At 42.8% G+C, this 20,237-nt stretch overlaps 2 protein-coding genes across 3 annotated transcripts in view; one reads left to right on the top strand and one right to left on the bottom strand.

The window, feature by feature from the left end:
- Positions 1-260: 260 nt before the first annotated feature.
- LOC117300073 (aquaporin-11-like) lies at positions 261-5,212 on the bottom strand. Of its 2 annotated transcripts, none has more exons than XM_033783752.1 (3): positions 4,791-5,212; positions 3,188-3,781; positions 261-1,902 (listed from the first exon to the last, which is right to left on the bottom strand). In XM_033783752.1, exons 2-3 carry the CDS (start codon positions 3,768-3,770, stop codon positions 1,631-1,633), a joined length of 855 nt encoding a protein of 284 aa, XP_033639643.1. In that variant the 5' UTR covers positions 3,771-3,781; positions 4,791-5,212; the 3' UTR covers positions 261-1,630. The 2 variants fall into 2 exon arrangements, with proteins under 2 accessions (XP_033639643.1, XP_033639644.1); XM_033783753.1 differs by having other exon boundaries at positions 4,794-5,212.
- A 393-nt stretch (positions 5,213-5,605) lies between these two features.
- The window catches only part of LOC117299981 (E3 ubiquitin-protein ligase ubr3-like), a 47,135-nt gene continuing 32,503 nt past the window's right edge, over positions 5,606-20,237 (top strand). The window contains exons 1-11 of the mRNA XM_033783616.1: positions 5,606-6,144; positions 7,445-7,594; positions 8,304-8,437; positions 9,383-9,532; positions 9,976-10,086; positions 15,434-15,567; positions 16,175-16,403; positions 16,952-17,137; positions 18,062-18,195; positions 19,151-19,303; positions 19,751-19,831. Of these exons, the coding sequence (XP_033639507.1) occupies positions 5,876-6,144; positions 7,445-7,594; positions 8,304-8,437; positions 9,383-9,532; positions 9,976-10,086; positions 15,434-15,567; positions 16,175-16,403; positions 16,952-17,137; positions 18,062-18,195; positions 19,151-19,303; positions 19,751-19,831 (1,731 nt within the window). The 5' untranslated portion in view covers positions 5,606-5,875. The remainder of the gene's footprint in view (positions 6,145-7,444; positions 7,595-8,303; positions 8,438-9,382; positions 9,533-9,975; positions 10,087-15,433; positions 15,568-16,174; positions 16,404-16,951; positions 17,138-18,061; positions 18,196-19,150; positions 19,304-19,750; positions 19,832-20,237) is intronic.

Genomic DNA, 20,237 nt, shown 5'->3' with positions numbered 1-20,237 from the left:
CTCATGAGTGACTATCATGTTCATCTGTACAATCACACTATATTAATTCTTTCTGTGAATAAGGGAATAAAAGGGTAGCGACAAGTTCTTAAACTGCCAGCAGGGTCATGGCCGTGCGATAAAGGCCATCGCCTTCCCGGCTCGGGCATTTATCCCACGGCCACGACCCTGCAAGGTTTTAAACAACAGTTTAAGAACGAGTCACTACTCTTGTATTCCCATTCAAAAATGGCTTTTTGGTTAAAAAGGCGTAATAAAGTATGAGACGTCCTTGAGCTCTGTACGTGTGTTGCATTTTTATGACCGAGACAGTTTTCGGATATGCATTCGTGCGTGTATAAAGTATGCATTTAAGCGTATCCAAAAACAACCGGGTATAAACAGCTCCAGCTGGTCATTATCAACCGTTTAAACACCCCCACATGACGCGCTCTCCACCAATAGGAATAGCGAAACTGTCTGAGGTATTTATGAATTTAGATTTATATCTAAAAATGCGTTCTTATTTTCCCATGCACTTTGCAGCTTGTTCTAAGGCTGTTCCCTCAAGGCTGAAATGTAAGCCATCAAAGAAAGAGCATGATATAAGATATAAAACCACTCAAGAAAAATACAAATACTAATTCTTTTTTCAAAACACAAATTTGTTGTTGTACATGTAGTTACACTCAATTTGCTTAAAGCAATAGGCACAATCTGTGTTGAATCATCCCAAAGATGTATGTAAACTTCTATGAACAATATTTCAAATGTTTTGCACCAAGTGCTATAGGCCTAAATGATGTATACCGACAAAATAACATACCTGAATTAAACGAACCATTAAAGAAAAATATCTGACCACACACCAAAAAAATGAAATATTTTATCAGTGCAAAACTTGTAAAAATTAATAAATTTGTTTAGATTGACATTAAAGATATTCCAATATGATTTGCGCACCATCTCTTTTTTTATTAAATATAAATCTGAAATGCGTTACATTTATATTAAGGTCATGGTAGGCATAATGAAGTGTACTCTTAAAATAAGACACCATGTGATTTGTAATGCAACCATAGTCTCAAATCAACTATACATCAAGCACAGGTGTTTTTGGTTCACACAAAAAATAATAATCTTATACATCGCGCATATCTATCACTAAGTGACGTTCAGTGCACTTTAAGAACATACAGTATTTTCCTGCACGGTATGTGGGACTTTTGTTTGAATCATGAGGAGTTTGATGAAGGGTACTGTCTACTTTTAAAGGTACCAACAAAATAACACACAAGGGGATCTATCATTCAGTATTTTATTTGTTAAAGAAAATTAATCAATTTATAAGGCACCATGATCGTAAAACAAAATAATTGACATTCAGAGTTTCATTACAGGGCTCAGTCAATTTCATAGAGCTGCTTTTAAAGCATAAAAATTTGCAAGGCACACCTAAATTATGCTTACAAGATTAAAATTCAAATAAATACCATTGTACACATATTGTGTATTACAAAAATGTGACTGGTATTCTGCTTAGTTGCGCTTAGTAGAAAAATGTTATGCAACATTTCTGCTTATAATGAGCAGCTCTTTGAAATTGGGCCCTTTTTCTTAAAATGGCTTGTTTCTAATTGTTAACTCAACTTCAGTTTGCCTTATCCTTGCCGTTCGTTACCCCATTAGTCCCATCTTTCTCTCCTCGCTGACTACTACCGTTTCTGAATTTGGCGGTAGATGTTTTCTCTCCGTCCACATGTTCTTCCATGATGTAATGGAAGACTACAATACTCATTATGGTGCCGATGAAGGGTCCTAGCCAGTAGACCACGACGTGCTCATAGAGATGATGACCTTTGCAGTTGTAGGTCAGAGCTGTAGCTAGGGCGGGGTTAAACATCATACCAGTCCAGTCCAGACCTGAATCATAATCATCAATAATCAGTTTTTATAATAGCGCTTTCACCCGAAGGGTGTCTCAAAGCACTTCCGATTGTAACATTATTACCCCTGGTCACTGGGCCTAAATTCATTCATTAGACCATCTCAGCTCCCTGGGGAGTATACAGCCTGTGCAACAAATATCCACTACTACATGTCAGCTAAATCAATCACAGGAACAATCTCTGTCCAGATATGTTTACCAGAATAGGGTTTCAGCTAAAATACCATGTCAAATGTACAATATGTGACTGGTATCCTGATGGTTTTTGCTTAGCAGAATATTTATAAGCATCTGACCTACATCTACCGCTTAGCAGAATATTTATAAGCAAACTTCTCTGCTTTAAAAGCAGCTCTATGAAATTGGCACACGGAGCAAGAAACTCAATAGAGCGCCCCACATTGCATCCATCACTGGCAGATGAAATCAAAGGAAAAGAGTCAAAACTTACGAAATTGCCGAAATACATTGTGCAAATTGTTATATTTTCCCAGCCTTGTGTTCATGAGTTTCTATTTCTGTGGGGGTGTTGTAGCCTTTTTTTTCATAGCTTGGCAGTGTGCCAACTTGTTTTGACCTGGTTCTGGTTAATTGGCACTTGAGATAACACTATGTATAATGTTACCGTTTGTTGTCACATTATCAGTCGTTTACGACACTTGTAATTTCAGAACAAATATTGTAATCAAATAATGAAGAGATAAGAAGTTGAGCAGAGGTCTGAAGGTTTAATCTGATAATAAATGAATACAAGGCTGACAGGGCTGTGCAGCAACTGATGACAAGATTCAACAGGCTGGAACTGTGTGTCTTTTAAAATGTCCTACTTAAATGTCTCCCACTATCTAGCATTATCTCGCTTTTATGATGATACTTTACAACCTGACTGCTGTTGAGTTCACCAAAATTTTAAAACCAACTGAAAACGAGAAACTTGGAACCGGCAAAAGTTACATATTTGTTGTTTTGTGTTGACCTTCAGTTTGTTCTTTTTTGGGGGCTTTCTAATTCTATTTTTCTAACTATCGTGTAACACAGGCCTGTATGTCTAGTTTTTTAAAGGGCACCAAGGCTTTTTTCTCTGTGGTAAAGAGACAAATTTAAATTTCTACTGAGCATTTTCAAGGGCACCAAGGCAAATGCCCAAGGAGCATGGAGGCAATCGAGAAGTTTTGACAAAGTAGTTGGTAGGCAAAGAAAAAAATCAAATTAGAACGTGGTAAAACCCAATGGATATTGGACTGATCACAAGTATCTTACCTGATATCACAACTACCACAGAAGTGAAGGAGTTGACCATCTTGTAGTATTTCGGGCCTCCTACACCCATACCAGCGACACTGCGGGAGACAAACATTGCTAGGCCCTCTGCGCACATTCCAATCATCAAGTTAACTTGTAGAGCAGACTGACACGAATCCTTCATCATCTCAGCTCGGTTTCTATGCACTGACGTCGTGGCAAAGGTGCTCCATACGAAGAGGATGTAGCGGTAGGCCAGAAGCCCTCCTAAAACCTCAGCAATCATTTTCAAAATGCCGTTCCAAATACTAATTTTTTTCTTCAGGATTTGTTCCAGCATGGCGGCTGGATTTCCGTAAGCATCAAATGTAAGGCTGTAACCAAGACCAAGGCAGAACAGGCCGGCTGCATAAACCCAGGTCCCGTAACTCCCGAGTAAGATGCCATTCTCCAAAACGCAGCTTGTGAGTTGGAAGACACAAAGGCATTCTGCGACATACTGATAGATTGATTTAGGTAGGAGACGGCGTAGAGTTATCCGAAGAGCTTGTGTCATAAGGAATGAGGCTAGAAGAACGGTGGCTGAAAATGCAATTGCCATCGTGCTTTATCCTGAAACAGAAAACAAAATATTCAAACTTGGTTTTTGATTCCACCTTTCTATGTTAAAGCATTCATGATTTTTGGGGATATTTTCTGTAAAATTAAATGACAACCATCATAGGTCTTATTTTTTATAATCGTCTTGATTTTCAATGAAATCTCCACAAGACCACAGTTCTTGAATATAAATTGTAGCTCAGAATCTGAACTTTTACTAGATCACAAATATTTGCTGAACCCATCCATGATTGAGCCTCCGGCCAGAAAAGTTCATCCTACCACGATCTACTCCTAGAACTATGACTGAGGGTCTGAGGTTTATTCTGCTATCGTATGGTGGAACAAATCTCATAATAGTTCTTAGAGTACCACGATCCGACCTTGTGGCACTGGCATGTTGGGGCCGATGCCGGCTACACAGGGGTACAGGAATTTTTGTTTACTGTACTCAATCCAGTAGCATGCAACCACCTCCCCCCATACCCTCCCCGCAAAAGTTTCTGTATCCTGCCAGTGGAGCAGTGCCACCACTTTTTCATTGAAATAAATTAGTATTTTATTTGTATCCTCAAAATGGGGCAAGCAATCATTGAATGAGATAATTTTTTTTGTAAAAATGGGAGAACAGTGGTGGTAGGTTTACCGGTTTAGCAATTTAGGTTTACTACGCCTATTTAAGGAAAGTTTTTTTTTCATAATGTAATCAACTTCATTTTCAATCAAGTAGGCCTAATGGCGAATTTCCGCCCATGGCCCATTTATGCCATATGGTCTAATAACGTGAATACCGAGTACAGACACTACCTCCATGCATGGAGGTAGAATTAGAACCTCCATGCTCCATGTATGATAGTACAGGCCTGGAACAGAAGCTAATATATCATATGTGCTGTAGTGTAAAGTGTAATAAAACTGTAAGTGTAATATAATAATGCAGCCGCAATATTCCATATTGTCAACAAACACACGATACCTGTAGACTCGATGAATAGCCAGGTAAAATGCACTGAATACTTACTAGTACACAGTTTACACACAAGTATTTAACGTCGTCGTTGTCTGCAGTAAGTTCTGTATACAATGGTTCCTCACAGTTTACAATGAGTAGTGCAACATATTCTCTGCAAAATGTCCTGCAGCATCAACGATCAACTTTTAGACTCTGCCCCTCTCAACTCAATCATTGAACTACCTGTTGTTGGTCCTAAATCAGCCCATCCGGCCCCAATCCCCGGGGACCCAAAGCTCACGGTGGTGGTGTGTGACGTGTCTTTTTCGTCATAGCATAATAAAACCTATGCGTACCTGCAATGTACGGCAGCTCTCTCAAAGCCAATTGAGTTTTATGTTCATTTATTTATTTGTCTGGCTCTTGTTTGTTTATCATTATTATTTGCGGCACCAACCCAACTCCCCTTGTGTGCACGTCGTACGCGCTTGCTTTACAGGTGTATGGATATGTATGGATGCGCAGTATGTGAATGCTGCATGCAGATGATGATATATCGCACAGTAGTCGTGCGTGGATACACAAATTACGCACACGCATGCGTGTGGGTTTACGCCGCAATTTTTTTTTATATTTAGACTTGTGGATAAGTCGTTTTAATGTTTGTCGCGGTGATAGCGTTCCGACTCTTCTGAATCTCCCCGCGATTCCCGCGTAGGTATTCTCGCGAGAGCCCCGCCACAACTCAACTATCACACCGCAGACCACACAAGTCCACAAGTCTACTCTTTGTTGGAGTGAAACTGCAACCACCTTGAGAGCAAGGCTAAAGTGTGTGCGTATCATCCGTGCGCACCGCGCCGTGTGCTGGCGAAAGCGAGCTGCCATGTGAGAGGCAGTCCAGAAAACTATTTCGGTCTTAGTTAGAGATGAATAATTTAGAAACAAAACATTTCACGGTAGGTTTCGGTAATAATATCCTCAAAAATCTGTCGGGAAGTGATGCACATGCTGCCCGGGGAATACCAACTTGGAAAAAGTTACGACATGGAGGAAGAAACGGGCGATTAAAAATCGCTGGGTGTATTTGACCTCGACCATCACGGGTTCAACCAAATAACTCGACGGGGTCAATCAACTTTAGAGAGGTAAACATGGCGACTCTCATGAGGGGTGAGAAACGTAAAGTTGCCGCACAACTGAAGGCTGAAATCACTCGAAATACTGGAAACCAACAGTTACAGGAGCTACTTGACGTTGTTCTGAGTCCTCAGACGTCACTGGAGAAAAGCGATAATCTAGACTGGTGTCGAGCGTTGATTGCGGGAGGGAATTCTTTCGATGAATTTGCGAAGACAGTGAGGGCGTACGATAACGCGACGACTTGCGGGCTGGTGTGGACGTCAAACTTTGTTGCTTACAGGTGAGGGATGGGCGATCCGATCCGAGGGAGGATATCACACAGATTGCTATGGCCGCAGTTCCCGATGTGTGCTGTGATTTGTGTTTAGCATTTAGGGGTGTCAGATGTTCACTTTATTTATCTCCCTTTTAATATCACTTGTGTCAAATTATAAATAATCCTCTGTGCCCCGTCTGTGTTCAGCTGACTGAGTGACAGAATGCATCATCTGGCTGGGGTGGATTTAACAAAGGTAGTCCTAACTTAGGACTAGTCCTAGGCAATGCTAAGAGATAGGACCAGTCCTAAGTTAGGTAGGACCAGTAACTCATCCTAACTTAGGACTGGTCCTATCTCTTACAGTCTTAGCATTGCCTAGGACTAGTCTACTCTTCTTCCCCTACAACTATTGCGGTTTCGTCCGGCTATCGTCTCCCGTAACCTCATAGGTTTATATCTCTCACGCGTTAAACGATCATGGTTCAATCATTGTTCAATGAATTTTGGAATCAGAAATCTCTCTTTATTTTTATTTTAATCTCGCCAAAATTAGGCTCTATGTGTCCTTTGATATCTCAATGTGCCGGGGGGCGACCAGAGAACCCACTCCGCAATCTCAAAAAATGTTAAAAGTTATAAATTTTTACCGTAATTCAGTTGAACTTGCACATAATTTCTATTTATTGTATAATATATATTTTGGCACCTGAGTACACAAACCGTCCACCGTCGGCAGCCGCACCTTTGTCTAGATGATGCTGAACAGGCTTTGACAAGCAGCTGAATACATGGATTACATGTAGCTGAATATGAATAGATAGAGTAGGGAAGTGTCAAAATCAGGAGAAAGACATTTTTAATTTCAAAAGATGAATTGGTGGGTCTTGTAATCTTGACATAAATTGCTTGCTACACTCCATGTAGTTTGGGCATGAGTGAGTTTTACCAATTTCCTAACTAAAGAGGAATCTTAAAAAAGGGAATCCATTAGTCATACATCCATTAATTTAAAACAATTAAAATTCAAAATAATCCATTACAAAGTTGTGGCCAGATGAAGATGCAGAGATGTTTTCATATATATCACCCATGGTGAATATTTTGTTGTTTTTTCATGTTTGTGTGTGTTAATTTATGTACCAAAATAATAAATTGGGCACAGTTAAAATGTTGGGGGGGGGAGGCATCCATACTGGGGGAGTGTTGGGGTCTTTATAAACCTCTGCATATAGGTGCCTCCCCCCTTTTTAAAAGTTGGTCCTACTGGATATGCCTGAGTTCAGAAATCATCCCAAGGTTATTTATTTGTTTGCATTTTTAGGTGTCGAACTTGTGGCATATCACCATGCATGTCAATCTGTGCAGACTGCTTCCATGGAGGCAATCATGAAGACCATGATTTCAACATGTTCCGCAGCCAGGCTGGTGGAGCTTGTGATTGTGGAGATCCCAGCGTGATGAGAACAGCAGGGTGAGACAATTTTGAAATTTTTTGAATACGGTGGAAATTTTGATAGACTAAGAATGAAGGATACACTCTCTAGCATAGTCTTTATGGTTATAGGCAGTGGACACTATTGGTAATTACTCAAAATAATTAGCATAAAACCTTACTTGGTAACAAGTAATGGGGAGCTGTTGATGGTATACAGCTCCCTCTGAAGTAGCGTAATTTTGGAGAAAAAAGTAAATTTCCACAAATTTGATTTTGAGACCTCAGGTTGAGAATTTGAGGTCTCGAAATCAAGCATCTGAAAGAACACAACTTCGTGTGACAAGGGTAGTTTTTCTTTCATTATTATCTCGCAACTTAGACGACCGATTGAGCTAAAATTTTAAAAAGTTTGTTATTTTATGCATATGTTGAGATACACCAGCTGTGAAGACTAGTCTTTGACAATTACCAGTAGTGTCCAGTGTCTTTAATGGTTGTAAGGTTTTTGACAGGCACCCCCAAACAAAGACATTGACAAAATAGGGAGACAGCCAGCAATAAATGGCTCTAAGGTCAGTTGGAAGAGTGCCAGGACATTTATCCGGAGGTCGTTGGTTCAAATCCTGCTCTAGTCAATCTGTCTTTGTTCAACCTCAAAGTATACCAAATTTTTCTTTTGCATTTACCACATTGTTTCTGCCTGGAATATTTTTTTATGAATCTTGTGTTTTCTCTCGCATTCCAGCTTCTGTAATTTGCATGGTCCAGATAAACCGAAGAATCACACAGTGCCAAGTGACTTGCTACCTATGGCAGATGTTGTCGTCCCAAGGCTGGTGTTTAGATTTGTTCTGTATCTACGAGACCTCTTCTCCAAATGTAGGTATTGACTATCAAAGACAATAAATCAATTGAATACCCGCTAAGAATTCTAATTGTTATTCCCTCCAAGGGCAAAAGAAGGGAAAAGAGAAAAAATGAAAAAGTACAAAGTTGCTCAACCTTTGTAACTGATAGTTCACTTATTGGGTTACAAATGTATACAGTAAGCTTGTATGGAAGATTTTTTTAGCAATTTTCAGATTTTGAAATGAGAACTTTAAAATGTTTCTACAACATGTTATGAAACAGCTATTCTTGACTTGCTGTGAGATTTAGATAATTTGATTTGATCCCAGTATCCAATAACACTAATGAATGCTGATTGATATTAAAGAGGGCTCGGTCATACATTTTGGAGCAGCATACATTTAGCACACATTTCCAACATCAAACAAAGCCTAAGTCAGAAAATCACAGAGCAATGTTTTCAGGAGAGTCGCGTAAATCCGTTGCACAAGCTAAAATAGCTTGTGTCTCACTGACACAAAAGTTATGTTCGTGAACTTATTTTACTCATTTCTCAAAAAATACAGCACCTCAGCAAGTAATATTTTAAGGGAAGCTTTCTACCACCATTATCTTTAACTATGTAAGTTTAATGTAATTCGTTGAATGTTTGTGTTTTGTGTCCTACAAAAAGTACCCAAACCCTCAATAGATAAGTTGCAATACAGGCCATCTTTACGGGCAATTTGCATTTTGGCTTGCAGGCGCACCAAGCGCTCAGTTTATTAATGCAGTCCCACTGTTTGCTGACCAATCAGGTAACGAGTTTTGTAAATTGTGCTCGTGCTGCACGCCGTTCCCGCGCAAAACGCAAGGCTGTGTGTTCCAAATTGCCCGTAAAGATGGTCGATTGATGTCAGATGGGAACTATCTATAATAGATATTCACTAAGTGTTTTCTCAATTCTTGCTGTTTTGAATCACTTTGTTTTGGCAGGTTCTGACCTCCCAATAATGCGCTTTGACTTGAAAGAAGGAGAGCCACTCTTAAGCCTACTTCATGAATTATGCAATATGGGCGGAGCTATGAGAACTGTAATGACAAGAGCTTTGACGGATCCAGTTCTCTATCAGAATCACACAGATGGTATGTACACCAACAGCCACATTCAGGGTTGTAGCCAGACCAATTTTAGTCGTGGGCAATAAATCCAAGTCCACCAATGGAAGTGTCCTCTGAAAATGAAAGCGGCCTTGCCTTTTAAAGATGAAATTTCAGGCCTGTTGATGAATTGATATAATTTAGTGGTAATTACTGAGCTGGATATTTTATAATAATAATCACGAAGTCTTATAAATTGCACAAATCCATCAAAGGTGCTTAAGGCACTATAACAAAGGAAGAGAAAAACCCAAAATGGGCAGTGACCAGAAGGAAAAACCCAAGCAGTCAGGTAGGTACTAAAGAAAAAAACAATCCACATATTGCTCCTGGTAGGATTCGAACTAGGGTCCCAGAGGTGGAAAACGAGGCAAGACACCACTACCCCAACCTGACTGATTTATTTATTGTGTTCATCAACTCTACAGGTTCTGCAGGATGCTACAGCAATGTGCAACCACACATCAAGCAAACACAAGATATCTTACAAAATGCACAGAGAAGACTTGCCTTTCCAGATACACCCAAGATCTTAAGAGGTAAATACAAGGCAGTGGAAGGATGTAAATATCCTTTAATATAATCTGGACCATATCATCGAACGAGTCAAAAACAGTGAAAAAGAGGATACTGTTTCTATGTAGTATTTGTTGTTACTATACCTCATACATATTCATGACCGAGAGTCGAGTTCTCATTGGTCCATTCACCATCACGAGCCAGGTGTTAATTTTGCTAACTACCAAGCGCGCACGTGAATATTCACGCAAGTGGTGAATGCGCATGACAAGTAATAGTTCCCCGGGAACTATTCTACCTGTCATGCGCATTACCATTGTGCGACGTCATCCCAGGGCGCTATCTACTTGCCGTGCGCTTTACCATTGTGCGACGTCATCCCAGGGTGCTATCTACTTGCCGTGCGCTTTACCATTGTGCGACGTCATCCCAGGGTGCTATCTACTTGCCGTGCGCTTTACCATTGTGCGACGTCATCCCAGGGCGCTATCTACTTGCCGTGCGCTTTACCATTGTGCGACGTCATCCCAGGGCGCTATCTACTTGCCGTGCGCTTTACCATTGTGCGACGTCATCCCAGGGCGCTATCTACTTGCCGTGCGCTTTACCATTGTGCGACGTCATCCCAGGATGCTATCTACTTGCCGTGCGCTTTACCATTGTGCGACGTCATCCCAGGATGCTATCTACTTGCCGTGCGCTTTACCATTGTGCGACGTCATCCCAGGATGCTATCTACTTGCCGTGCGCTTTACCATTGTGCGACGTCATCCCAGGGTGCTATCTACTTGCCGTGCGCTTTACCATTGTGCGACGTCATCCCAGGGTGCTATCTACTTGCCGTGCGCTTTACCATTGTGCGACGTCATCCCAGGGTGCTATCTACTTGACGTGCGCTTTACCATTGTGCGACGTCATCCCAGGGTGCTATCTACTTGCCGTGCGCTTTACCATTGTGCGACGTCATCCCAGGATGCTATCTACTTGCCGTGCGCTTTACCATTGTGCGACGTCATCCCAGGGTGCTATCTACTTGCCGTGCGCTTTACCATTGTGCGACGTCATCCCAGGGTGCTATCTACTTGCCGTGCGCTTTACCATTGTGCGACGTCATCCCAGGATGCTATCTACTTGCCGTGCGCTTTACCATTGTGCGACGTCATCCCAGGGTGCTATCTACTTGCCGTGCGCTTTACCATTGTGCGACGTCATCCCAGGATGCTATCTACTTGCCGTGCGCTTTACCATTGTGCGACGTCATCCCAGGATGCTATCTACTTGCCGTGCGCTTTACCATTGTGCGACGTCATCCCAGGGTGCTATCTACTTGCCGTGCGCTTTACCATTGTGCGACGTCATCCCAGGATGCTATCTACTTGCCGTGCGCTTTACCATTGTGCGACGTCATCCCAGGGTGCTATCTACTTGCCGTGCGCTTTACCATTGTGCGACGTCATCCCAGGATGCTATCTACTTGCCGTGCGCTTTACCATTGTGCGACGTCATCCCAGGATGCTATCTACTTGCCACGTGCTTTACCATTGTGCGACGTCATCCCAGGGTGCTATCTACTTGCCGTGCGCTTTACCATTGTGCGACGTCATCCCAGGATGCTATCTACTTGCCGTGCGCTTTACCATTGTGCGACGTCATCCCAGGGTGCTATCTACTTGCCGTGCGCTTTACCATTGTGCGACGTCATCCCAGGATGCTATCTACTTGCCGTGCGCTTTACCATTGTGCGACGTCATCCCAGGGTGCTATCTACTTGCCGTGCGCTTTACCATTGTGCGACGTCATCCCAGGATGCTATCTACTTGCCGTGCGCTTTACCATTGTGCGACGTCATCCCAGGGTGCTATCTACTTGCCGTGCGCTTTACCATTGTGCGACGTCATCCCAGGATGCTATCTACTTGCCGTGCGCTTTACCATTGTGCGACGTCATCCCAGGGTGCTATCTACTTGCCGTGCGCTTTACCATTGTGCGACGTCATCCCAGGATGCTATCTACTTGCCACGTGCTTTACCATTGTGCGACGTCATCCCAGGGTGCTATCTACTTGCCGTGCGCTTTACCATTGTGCGACGTCATCCCAGGATGCTATCTACTTGCCGTGCGCTTTACCATTGTGCGACGTCATCCCAGGGTGCTATCTACTTGCCGTGCGCTTTACCATTGTGCGACGTCATCCCAGGATGCTATCTACTTGCCGTGCGCTTTACCATTGTGCGACGTCATCCCAGGGTGCTATCTACTTGCCGTGCGCTTTACCATTGTGCGACGTCATCCCAGGATGCTATCTACTTGCCGTGCGCTTTACCATTGTGCGACGTCATCCCAGGGTGCTATCTACTTGCCGTGCGCTTTACCATTGTGCGACGTCATCCCAGGATGCTATCTACTTGCCACATGCTTTACCATTGTGCGACGTCATCCCAGGGTGCTATCTACTTGCCGTGCGCTTTACCATTGTGCGACGTCATCCCAGGATGCTATCTACTTGCCGTGCGCTTTACCATTGTGCGACGTCATCCCAGGGTGCTATCTACTTGCTGTGCGCTTTACCATTGTGCGACGTCATCCCAGGGTGCTATCGACTTGCCGTGCGCTTTACCATTGTGCGACGTCATCCCAGGGCGCTATCTACTTGCCGTGCGCTTTACCATTGTGCTACGTCATCCCAGGATGCTATCAACTTGCCGTGCGCTTTACCATTGTGCGACGTCATCCCAGGATGCTATCTACTTGCCGTGCGCTTTACCATTGTGCGACGTCATCCCAGGGTGCTATCTACTTGCCGTGCGCTTTACCATTGTGCGACGTCATCCCAGGGTGCTATCTACTTGCCGTGCGCTTTACCATTGTGCGACGTCATCCCAGGGTGCTATCTACTTGCCGTGCGCTTTACCATTGTGCGACGTCATCCCAGGGTGCTATCTACTTGCCGTGCGCTTTACCATTGTGCGACGTCATCCCAGGGTGCTATCTACTTGCCGTGCGCTTTACCATTGTGCGACGTCATCCCAGGGTGCTATCTACTTGCCGTGCGCTTTACCATTGTGCGACGTCATCCCAGGGTGCTATCTACTTGCCGTGCGCTTTACCATTGTGCGACGTCATCCCAGGGTGCTATCTACTTGCCGTGCGCTTTACCATTGTGCGACGTCATCCCAGGGTGCTATCTACTTGCCGTGCGCTTTACCATTGTGCGACGTCATCCCAGGGTGCTATCTACTTGCCGTGCGCTTTACCATTGTGCGACGTCATCCCAGGGCGCTATCTACTTTCCGTGCGCTTTACCATTGTGCGACGTCATCCCAGGGTGCTATCTACTTGCCGTGCGCTTTACCATTGTGCGACGTCATCCCAGGGTGCTATCTACTTGCCGTGCGCTTTACCATTGTGCGACGTCATCCCAGGGTGCTATCTACTTGCCGTGCGCTTTACCATTGTGCGACGTCATCCCAGGGTGCTATCTACTTGCCGTGCGCTTTACCATTGTGCGACGTCATCCCAGGGTGCTATCTACTTGCCGTGCGCTTTACCATTGTGCGACGTCATCCCAGGGTGCTATCTACTTGCCGTGCGCTTTACCATTGTGCGACGTCATCCCAGGGTGCTATCTACTTGCCGTGCGCTTTACCATTGTGCGACGTCATCCCAGGGTGCTATCTACTTGCCGTGCGCTTTACCATTGTGCGACGTCATCCCAGGGTGCTATCTACTTGCCGTGCGCTTTACCATTGTGCGACGTCATCCCAGGGCGCTATCTACTTGCCGTGCGCTTTACCATTGTGCGACGTCATCCCAGGGTGCTATCTACTTGCCGTGCGCTTTACCATTGTGCGACGTCATCCCAGGGTGCTATCTACTTGCCGTGCGCTTTACCATTGTGCGACGTCATCCCAGGATGCTATCTACTTGCCGTGCGCTTTACCATTGTGCAACGTCATCCCAGGATGCTATCTACTTGCCGTGCGCTTTACCATTGTGCGACGTCATCCCAGGGTGCTATCTACTTGCCGTGCGCTTTACCATTGTGCGACGTCATCCCAGGGCGCTATCTACTTGCCGTGCGCTTTACCATTGTGCGACGTCATCCCAGGGCGCTATCTACTTGCCGTGCGCTTTACCATTGTGCGACGTCATCCCAGGGTGCTATCTACTTGCCGTGCGCTTTACCATTGTGCGACGTCATCCCAGGGTGCTATCTACTTGCCGTGCGCTTTACCATTGTGCGACGTCATCCCAGGGTGCTATCTACTTGCCGTGCGCTTTACCATTGTGCGACGTCATCCCAGGGTGCTATCTACTTGCCGTGCGCTTTACCATTGTGCGACGTCATCCCAGGGTGCTATCTACTTGCCGTGCGCTTTACCATTGTGCGACGTCATCCCAGGATGCTATCTACTTGCCGTGCGCTTTACCATTGTGCGACGTCATCCCAGGGTGCTATCTACTTGCCGTGCGCTTTACCATTGTGCGACGTCATCCCAGGGTGCTATCTACTTGCCGTGCGCTTTACCATTGTGCGACGTCATCCCAGGATGCTATCTACTTGCCGTGCGCTTTACCATTGTGCGACGTCATCCCAGGATGCTATCTACTTGCCGTGCGCTTTACCATTGTGCGACGTCATCCCAGGGTGCTATCTACTTGCCGTGCGCTTTACCATTGTGCGACGTCATCCCAGGGTGCTATCTACTTGCCGTGCGCTTTACCATTGTGCGACGTCATCCCAGGGTGCTTCGCTTCGGGAACTAGTTTGGCAACTTCCAATACCTCGGGGAGCTAATATCGACTAGTCACCCTCAAACCATGTTATATTTGTATATTAGCATTCATGGTACTTTATGGAGGCAATGAATGCTAACCTCTCTTTTCAGAACAAACACTACTCAAAAAGAGATATTCACATGGTGTTACCGCAAACCTCTCTAAGTTACATTATACTTCCACCATCATGACCATGCAGCGTTTCAAATCCTACTCAAAAATGAAATCACTGTAGTCACAAGGTAGACTTGTAATCTTTTGAATTTGATTATTTGTTGTCTCCATCTGAACTACATTTAGGTAAACCCTGCTTACTCTTGTTTTAGATTGTTGACAAAATTTGAAAACAATTATTTTAAGGCTTGTTAAAAGCATCTCAAAATAATCACAAGGTAGACTAGAATCTTTTGAATTTGATTATTTGTTAATTAATTAATTAACTTATTGAATTCATATTGTGCTCCCTCCAGGGACCAGCCTGTTCGAGGACGCATAAGAGTAAAAAAATACCTTAAGAAAATTACACAGAAAAAGTCTAAGAAATATTATAAGAAAAAAAAAAAAAATTGTTGTCTTGATCTGAACTAGGTAACCCTGCTGTTGCTTATCCTCTGCTACCATCAAGTTTTGTTGAGGAGTTGCTTTTCTGGGCCGTCCTCTTTGAGTTTCCAGAGAAGATTGTGACTCTGTTATTGAAGATGCTGCCTGATAACACTTACAAGGTATCGGAACCCTTTCTATAAATCAGTCTCTAAAGGGTTTGGGTACTTTTTGTACGACACAAAACACAACCGTCCACAGATGTACATTTAACTTTTAAAAGGTAATGATAGTAGAAAGCTTCCCTTATTAAATATTATCTGCTGATGTACTGTAGTAAAACAAAAAATGAAAAAATGAGTAAAGCAACTTTACAGAAAATTATTTTAGCATGTACAAAGGACTTACGCAACTCTCCTGAAAACATTGCTCTGTGATTTTCACTTTTTTTTCCCCCTCAAAAACTTGAAGATTTATGGAGCTAGTTATACATCTTCATTCGTAGTGAGTAGGGATTCATGACATGGCCTAAAACGTGATCTACAAAAAGTATCAAAACCCTTTAAAACCACACTTGATGATATTGAGTCTGTAGGAAGGTCGACTTTGTACTGTGGAGATGCATTTACCACATGATATCATGAGTAGAAATATATGAATAGAGACGGAGAGAGTCAGAAAACTTGCAGAAAAAAAACAAGGGGTAAACAATGAATAGGAAGAAAAGGTTTGGGCGAAGTTAAAAAAATAAACAAATACATCTCAGATTTTCTTTTGATCTCACAATAGGAACTCTTTACAAAATCTTTTGTGAAGTTCTACGGTCGTATCGCCATGTCCCTGGCCATCTCTAGCCACCCAGACAGGCTTTCCAGCCGGGTGGTTCACATCAGTGTTCAGCTCTTCAGTAACGAGGACCTGGCCATTCAGATGACTAATGACTTACAGCTGATTCACATTCTGATTGCATCGTTACAATGCCTACTCAAACGCACTCTGATGGATAACCCTATCGGAGGTAGGGTTTCTGAATTTTCTTCCTTCATACTTCCGTCAGAAAATAATTTTCTTTTCTAAATCTCCCTCATGAGAAACATAAATGTGACATCAATTAATGAAGAAAAATATGGAGAACGACTTATGAACATGTGGTATGGCGGAGCGGCTTACTGCCTCACAACCTACATACATGGTTATAGCTGCTTAACTGAGAATGAGTTGAACAATCAACTCCGTGGTGAATATATACGCAGTACAATGTCAAATGGATTACTTAATTTGTAAGAATGAGCTCTAATGAGCGTCATACCACCTTAAGGCAACAATTTGTGGTTGATCAAAGAAACGTTTACTATAGCGGAACTTTTGTCATAACCATGTTACTTGAAAATGAAATGATTCTCAAAATGCTGTAAAACTATCGAAAGCTGCTTTACTCTCCTAACCAAGTAAGTTTTGGTTACAAACTGTCAATCTACCCTTTAAAGTATGTCCAATGTACCACTCCTGTAGAGTTTGATGTCTTGTTAATATATTCTAATAATTACACCCATTGTGTTTTGACAGTTGCTCGGGATGGTCCAAGGAACTGCCAAGTTGCCAACTGTGAGCATCCAGTCATGAAGAACCACTGCTACTGGCCAGTTATCAGCGATCTCACAAACATCCTCTCACATCGCTCTGTAGTCCACAAGTTTTTCACCGACCCTGCTCTGTTAAAAATGTGGACCAATGTGTTGTCAATGTTCATGTGTAAGTAACGTGTCTTGACTCTTTAGTCAACTTATAAAGGCTTTTTGGACAGATTTAAGTCAAGTTCTTCTCTGAGATCTCAGCCCAATTTATACTGATTGAAAATTTTGTGTGAACCACCAGATTCAGAGAGATTTTTATTGTGCAACAGCAACCTCGCCAAAGTTTCCATCATGCAAAGGTTAAAGTTGTGTTCAAGCCAGGTACTCGGTCAGGCTAGTAAGGATACTTGTGTCCTTGAGCAAGATACTTTGGGTGCGTTCGATGGGTCGACCCCGCAGAGCTCACTCGGGTGAGCCCCTGACAAGAGCTAATCGCCCTCTCGTGGTGACGGCATGCACCTCAGGTCACCCCCAAGTGACCCACTCTACAAGCAGGGCACTGGGGGCTGACCCGGGTGAGCCCCGTCAAAGCTATTCGAAAGTACCGGGGCAGACGGGGGTGCACCCATGGAAGCTAAACGAACGCACCCTTTACCATAAGTGCTTTGTTTAGGATGAGAGTTAAGGAGTTCTGATACCTTTTGTAGATCAACTTTTCGGCCGAGATATGAATCTTAAGTTCTCATAACAAGACAATCCACTTAGCAAGTAGATACACACATGGTGTTACTGCAAACCAAATAATAATAATAATAAATTTATATCGGAGTCTTATACATGAATAGCGCACGATTCTACCAAACAAGGTACTCAAGACTCGAAGTATATTATACAAACTTTCAAGAAGATAGGTTATTGAAGTGATGAATTCTGAGACCCAATTATGTAGCACCTTATAAGGGCTTACAAGGTGCTACGGTGTATACAGCAGCCACAGCCACAAATATATATTGATACATTGTACCTCAACATGCAATGCCTCAAATCCCATACAGTTATTAATAGCAATGTATTTTATTTGGCTTGTTACTTATTTCTGCAGGTATGAATTTGAATGAACGAGAGCTGCACAATCATGTTGAATTTGAACCCAACGCTTACTCCACAGCCTTCTCAGCTGAGATCGAGGCATGTGCTGCCCCCATGTGGCAGCTGTATACACACTGCAAAGATGAAGTAAGTCATGGCCTAGCGGTTAAGAGCACCCGACTCAAGCTCTGGGTTTTCTGATCAGTAGAGTGTGGGTTCGAGTCCCTGTCGTGGCATTTGTGTCCTTAAGCAAGACGTTTAACCATGATGCTTCATCCTTCAGATGGGATGTAAAGCTGTTGGTCCTGTTTGTTGTGAAAAGAACCCAGTGCACTTATTAGAAAGAGAAGGGGTTCATCCCCGGTGTTCCTGATTTGATTGGCTGCATATTGCACCACAGCACCTTGTAAACCATTTTATGGTGTTGTTAGTCTCATACATGCGGTAGTTCCACACACCTTGCTGAAAAAAAAAAAATGAATGTTGAAGCGCCTTGAGCATCACTGAGTGTAACATGCGTTCTTTGTATCACATCACGTGATTGGCTCTCGAGCAATAAAACTTCACAATTAATTGTTTTACTATGGTATAACAACAGTCTTTGTACTTGATAAAATTTTCCTTCTTTTTACCCAAGAACCAAATATGATGCGTGTGTTGAATGTGTTTGACCGAATGGTTTGGGTGAATATCGACTGATTCACCCCAACCAAACAGTGCAATTATAATATTTCCACCATATCTCAAAATGGCTTATTAAGTGTTTTCTTGTTCTCTCTCCTTCTATTTGATATTTGTGTTTAGTCTTTTTGAGGAGGGCACAATTTGGTTTGGGTGAATATCGCCTGATTCACCCCAACCAAACAGTGCAATTATAATATTTCCACCATATCTCAAAATGGCTTATTAAGTGTTTTCTTGTTCTCTCTCCTTCTATTTGATATTTGTGTTTAGCCTTTTTGAGGAGTGCACAATTTGGTTTGGGTGAATATCGACTGATTCACCCCAACCAAACAGTGCAATTATAATATTTCCACCATATCTCAAAATGGCTTATTAAGTGTTTTCTTGTTCTCTCTCCTTCTATTTGATATTTGTGTAGAGTACAGCACACTACACTCAGGCACTTCTCAATGCGTGTGTAGAAACTACTATGGACTGGCTGCAAGAGGCCAACATCCAGGAGTCTTTTGACCCATTCCGAGTGTCCTTTCATATACCACTCCTTCGGTACTATGCTCTTTTGCTTAGCCAGGTAATGACTCCAAAATTACTTTGCCATTGTTTTACCGTCTTAAGCTGTGTGTTTCCATTGGAAGTTCTTTTGTTAAAGTACTGCAACTTTTTTGCAGAATGACAAAGTAAATCCAATGAGGACGCATGGTAAACTGACTTCCCTGTCAACTTACCGCGACCGTGATTTAAAACTAACAGACCGAAGGTGGTCGCACACAGGGTCGCTGAAAAGTCCAATGGGAACAGCTCTGCGCTGTTAACCTACCGCTACCACGCTGTACAACCAGTCACAGTAACTTTCCGCATGGGAGCGGAAGAAAAGTCAGATGAGAACACGGCTTTCACCATATTTCCTGTATGTATTATTTATCCTAACTTGTCATACATGTAAACCGTTTGTCACTTTGAACTTAATCAGCTATCAATCTTCTATAAACTTTGTATTGTCTACATTTCTTGTTATTAGGCTCTTACAAAACAAGGTGTCCAAGTTACTCCAGCGGAAGATTTCCTGAAACGTCTGATAGTTTTCCCTCTTCAGATTCAGGTTTGTAGATATTATTAATGGGTGATATTTAAAGACATTGGACACTTATGGTAATTGTCCAAGACAAGTCTTCTCACTTGGTGTATTTCAAGATATGCATAAAATAACAAACCACTGAAAGTTTGAGCTCAATTGGTCATCAAAGTTGCGAGACAATAGTGAAAGAAAAAAACGCTCTCGTCACACGAAGTTGTGTGCTTTCAGATGCTTGATTTCGAGACTTAAGGTCTCAAAATCAAATTCGTGGAAAATTACTTCTCTCTTGAAAACTACGTAATTCCAGAGGTAGCTGTTTCTCTCAATGTTTTATACCATCAACAACTCCCCATTACTCGTCACCAAGTAAGGTTTTATGCTAATAATTATTTTGAGTAATTACCAATAGTGTCCACTGCCTTTAAAGTAA

This window comes from Asterias rubens, chromosome 15 (assembly GCF_902459465.1).
Source record: "Asterias rubens chromosome 15, eAstRub1.3, whole genome shotgun sequence".
Classification (NCBI taxonomy): Eukaryota; Metazoa; Echinodermata; class Asteroidea; order Forcipulatida; family Asteriidae; genus Asterias; species Asterias rubens.
Note: the sequence above shows the minus strand (reverse complement) of the source record. Positions and strands in the feature narration are given on the sequence as shown.

Excerpts from the sequence above, each read along its gene's own strand:
- LOC117300073 (XM_033783752.1), bottom strand. The coding sequence starts at position 3,770 with ATGGCAATTGCATTTTCAGCCACCGTTCTTCTAGCCTCATTCCTTATG. Across the intron at positions 1,903-3,187 it reads TGTGGTAGTTGTGATATCAG|GTCTGGACTGGACTGGTATG; the intron begins GTAAGATACTTG and ends ATTATGATTCAG.